At 39.5% G+C, this 4232-nt stretch overlaps 1 protein-coding gene across 1 annotated transcript in view; it reads right to left on the bottom strand.

Annotated features, from left to right (window-relative positions):
• Positions 1-1190: 1190 nt before the first annotated feature.
• The window catches only part of LOC102301355 (flavin-containing monooxygenase 5), a gene marked incomplete in the record, with an annotated part of 4728 nt that continues 1686 nt past the window's right edge, over positions 1191-4232 (bottom strand). The window contains 6 exon segments of the mRNA XM_042217706.1: positions 1191-2280; positions 2363-2435; positions 2548-2755; positions 2841-2988; positions 3708-3904; positions 4183-4232. Coding sequence (XP_042073640.1) covers positions 1866-2280; positions 2363-2435; positions 2548-2755; positions 2841-2988; positions 3708-3904; positions 4183-4232 — 1091 coding nt within the window.

Genomic DNA, 4232 nt, shown 5'->3' with positions numbered 1-4232 from the left:
CTAAATCAGCAAATGTTTTTTTTCTGAGAAGTGACGCATATTGTTCAGGATATGGTCAACTCTGACATGCTTTAAGCACCATTAAAAATTTTGATGGTGCTGTGATGGCGTCAATGTTGGTGTGCGTAACAACCAGTGCAATGTCCAGTATGAACAATCAGTTCAAAGTGTGAAACTTCTGGCTACAGTGCCTGACAATGTGACATTTTCTGCTATTCATGTTTGTAATTAGATTTTTTGGTAGCAGAGATAAAAGTGTTAAATAGAAACAGCTAACAAATATCACTGAAATGACCAAGCCACTCACACACTGGAGTCTCCAGCTTGATTGTTCCAGCTGTGAGTGCCAGAATATAAAAGTGAAGACGTGCACAATAAACACTGCACGTCAGCAACTGTAACACACACTTCATGTGTGTGCCACTGTTCAGAAGGACAAAGGTGAGCACAAAAAGGCCATAATTTTTGTCTTAGAACAACCACTTGGAAAAATCTAACATGACAGATTATATTACATTCTATACTAGCTACAAACACAGTACCTGTGCTTTGGCTTTAGATTGTGTTGAGTTATTAACAATCTACACTAGAAAGTTAACTGAAAGCTCAATTCAGCTTTAAAACTGAAGCTTCATCCATTATCATTGCAAACAATGATGGTAAATGGACTGATTCTTATATAGCGCTTTTCTAGCCTCCTGGAGTACTCAAAGCGCTCTAGACAACACGCCGCATTCACCCCACACACACCCATTCACACAAGCACTATTATCTACTTTGAGTGCTTTCTAACCATCGTTCATACGCATTCATACTCCGATGGAAGCATTGGAAAGCAAGTCGGGGTTAGTATCTTGCCCAAGGATATTTGGCATGCAAACTGGGGGAGCCAGGGATCAAACCTTCTCATCAGCAGCTGACCCGCTCTACCTCCTGAGCACCCCAATAATGTATGTATGGAGGAAGGGGTCCCATTTCACTGCAGGTAAGATGTACGTATAACATTGCAAGTGACAATTAAAAGCATAATCAATCAATCAATCACCATCAAAACAGAGGCGTGCTTGCACTGGTCTTTAGTATTAATACCAAGTCAAAGCAGAGAAAAGAGATCTTTATTTTTTCAGCAAACAATCTCAGATCTTTGCGGCTTAAAAGATTTATTTACTAATAAAAGACATGAAAATGGATTTGTTTCAAGTGCTGAACTTTTATTTATAGTTATGAGTCATGTTTTTCATACTTTAGAGTCACTGGGACATAGTAATGGATAAAACAACATTTTAAAAATGTAGTGAAAGACGTGACAACACTGTGATTTATTTTTATTTGAAAGAAACAATAGCAAACCATCTGTGCTGTGTATCAGCAATGTTGTAAAAACATTTGAATACTTCAATTAATATAATGAAAGAAAACAGAGCAGCATGTCAATGTAGAGTAACAGTGCTGATGTTAAAAAAAGGATAACAGTTTACCCCTCTACAATGGCATTCTGTGCTAGCATAATTTCTTTTTACCCATGTTTATGCTCATATATTGCAAACAAATCTGGATTAAAGCGCTATTAATGTATTTTTTTGTTTGTTGGAAAACAATTGTTTTCTTTTTTAATCGGCTTAAATTAGATTCTATGTCACAGCATCCTGTTAAGGGTTAAAACAAATAACCTGCAGAAATTGTGTAATTGAAAAAGGAGATCTTTCCAGTTACACAATTCTGAAGGTATAAAGCAAGAAACCTGAAACAATACACATGAATGTAGCTGTAACTATAGCTTTTAGTCATTTAAGATCAGATGGTCTTTGATGTTAATATACAATTGCATCACTCACTTAGTAAGCTGATGAGTTATGAATTTTCCATCATTGTGTAGGCAGGTACATTTTAACCCTGTCCAGCAAAGCAGTGGGATCCTGGAGGAAAGCTGGAAGGTTGTTCTTGCTAATGTAGGCAGCCGAGCCCACAGCAGCAGCCGACAGAAGCAGAGGCCACTTATACGATCTACTGGGTTTGGGCTCATCGCATTGCCTGGTCTGCATAGGTTGAGCCATTCTCTCCCACTGAGTGAGGATTGCCTGGCGGGCTCCAGCCCACTTTCCTGGCCCCCTGAGACGATACTGGTACGGCGTGCAGGGACCAAAGAGCACATTCATTCCCAGCCTGGGGTCAGTCAGCAGCATCCTTGGGATGTTGGGTTGAACTCCCACTAGCTCTGCTATTTCATCCATGTAGCTGACGTAGTCCACCTGGATGGTGTGTCTCTGACTGGTGACATACCTAAAAAAGTTTGAGTTGAACATATGAAGATGCAGATCTTAAACATAGGTTTCTATAAGGCTTAGTAAATCCACTTCATTACCTTTGAGCCATGGCCTCCTGCTTACACTGAATATCTTTTAGCATGGCAGCTGATGGAGGAAGCTTTATGCAGCCTGTTTGAAAGGGGACAAAGCTGTTTACTGTAGTAAAAATAACAACTCTATAAAAATTCTAAAATCCTGAGTGATGAGAAAAAGCTGTGTTAAAGAAAAAGTAATTTTTTACCTTTGAAGACACGTGTAGCCCATCTGGCCTGCATCTCAGAGATGGGCATAATGGCTCCCAGTGGCTGCACTAGACCAATGATAGCCAGAGTCGGGCGTTCGAGCTCAGGAGGAAACACATATTTGTACAGAGATGCTTTGTTGTTAGACACAGAGACCACCTGTGAAGCCAGGAATGGAAAGGAAAACTGGTATCCTGTAGCAAACACCTGAAAGACAGCGGTCCATGTTAGTCGAAAGTCAATTTCACTGATCTCTATGAAGGTGAAGAAAAGTATGTAATTCCAGACCTACCACCAAGTCAACATCTTCCACTACACTGCCATCATCAAACTCCACACTGGAACCTTGAAATCTGCAGATGTTGGGTTTCACCTGAACTGTTCCAGAGAGGATGCGGTTGGGAAGCTCATCATTCACTGTGGGATGTTGGCTGAACACCCTGAAATAAAAAGTCAAACAAAACAAATTCAGAAAGGAGTTTTTTCATATTATTTTATTTATACAAAAAAATCTTATTGCAAACATGAATATCAGAAAATGTCAACGTTGTCAGGCACTGATTTTGACAAGGGGTTGTTGTTGTAGCCAGACGTTTCATACTTTGAACTGGTTGTTTACACTGGACATTGCACTGTTGTTGCATAAAATAACACCAACATTGACGCCAGCACAGCCCCATCAAAATTAATAATGGTGCTTAAAATGTGTCAGAGTTGATCGTATCCTGAACAATATGTGTCACTGCTCAGGAAAAAAAAAAAGAGGCAACAGTGATGATATATGCAGTAATCAATACAGGAAGCAAAGTGACTGCATGCAGAAAATTCTCATCTTTTCCAGCTGCTGAAGCATCTGCAGATGCATAAGCTGGGACTTTTCTGAGAACCTGCACTGATAGATCACTGAAATGGCCAAACCACTCATCCAGCTTGACTGTGCCAGCTTTGTGGGCCAGGTTACAAAACTCAAGGGGTGCATGATACACCTAAAAAAGCAAAATATTGCAAGTAACATATCACGCTGCTTCTGGTGTGTGCCACTGTTCAGAAGGACAAAGGTGAGCACAAAAAGGCCATCATTTTTGTCTTAGAACAACTACTTGGAAAAATCTAACGTGGCAGATTATATTACATTCTATACTAGCTACAAATACAGTACCTGTGTTTTGGCTTTAGATTGTAAAGACCATGATTGAATCTTTGGTTGAGCCGACTCTCTGCCATACTACAGAAAAAATCAAAGGGAAGGATTTTCCTCAGAATGTCCAGGATTCTATTAAAAGTCAGGTCAAGGGGCACCCCATTGTCTCCAACTCTGTTCAGAACCCAGGCTCCTCTTCGAGTGCTCAGGTAAAGCTTTGAAGGAAAGAAAGAGTAGTTAGCTCTCTTGTTGGTTCTGTCTGAATTGTCTCAATTTTACTTTCTAAACTACTAATATTACTAATTACTAATATGTAAATAAAGCATTAAGAAGCTGTACATGTTAAATAATTATGCCCATTGTTTGGTTTTACATGCTTGTATTTATATTGGATTCAGCTTTAAAACTGTGAGAATCATGAAGTTTCACATGTTAAATACTAAATCAGTTCAGACACATTTTTTCTCTAATGATGCGACCAACTCATTCCAACCTGCTTGGTGACTCTACTCAGTTCCACTGCTATGTCTCCTCCAGAGTTTC

The sequence above is a fragment of the Haplochromis burtoni genome, unplaced genomic scaffold (genome assembly GCF_018398535.1).
Source record: "Haplochromis burtoni strain Fernald_Lab_line unplaced genomic scaffold, NCSU_Asbu1 Contig_2657, whole genome shotgun sequence".
NCBI lineage: Eukaryota > Metazoa > Chordata > Actinopteri > Cichliformes > Cichlidae > Haplochromis > Haplochromis burtoni.
Note: the sequence above shows the minus strand (reverse complement) of the source record. Positions and strands in the feature narration are given on the sequence as shown.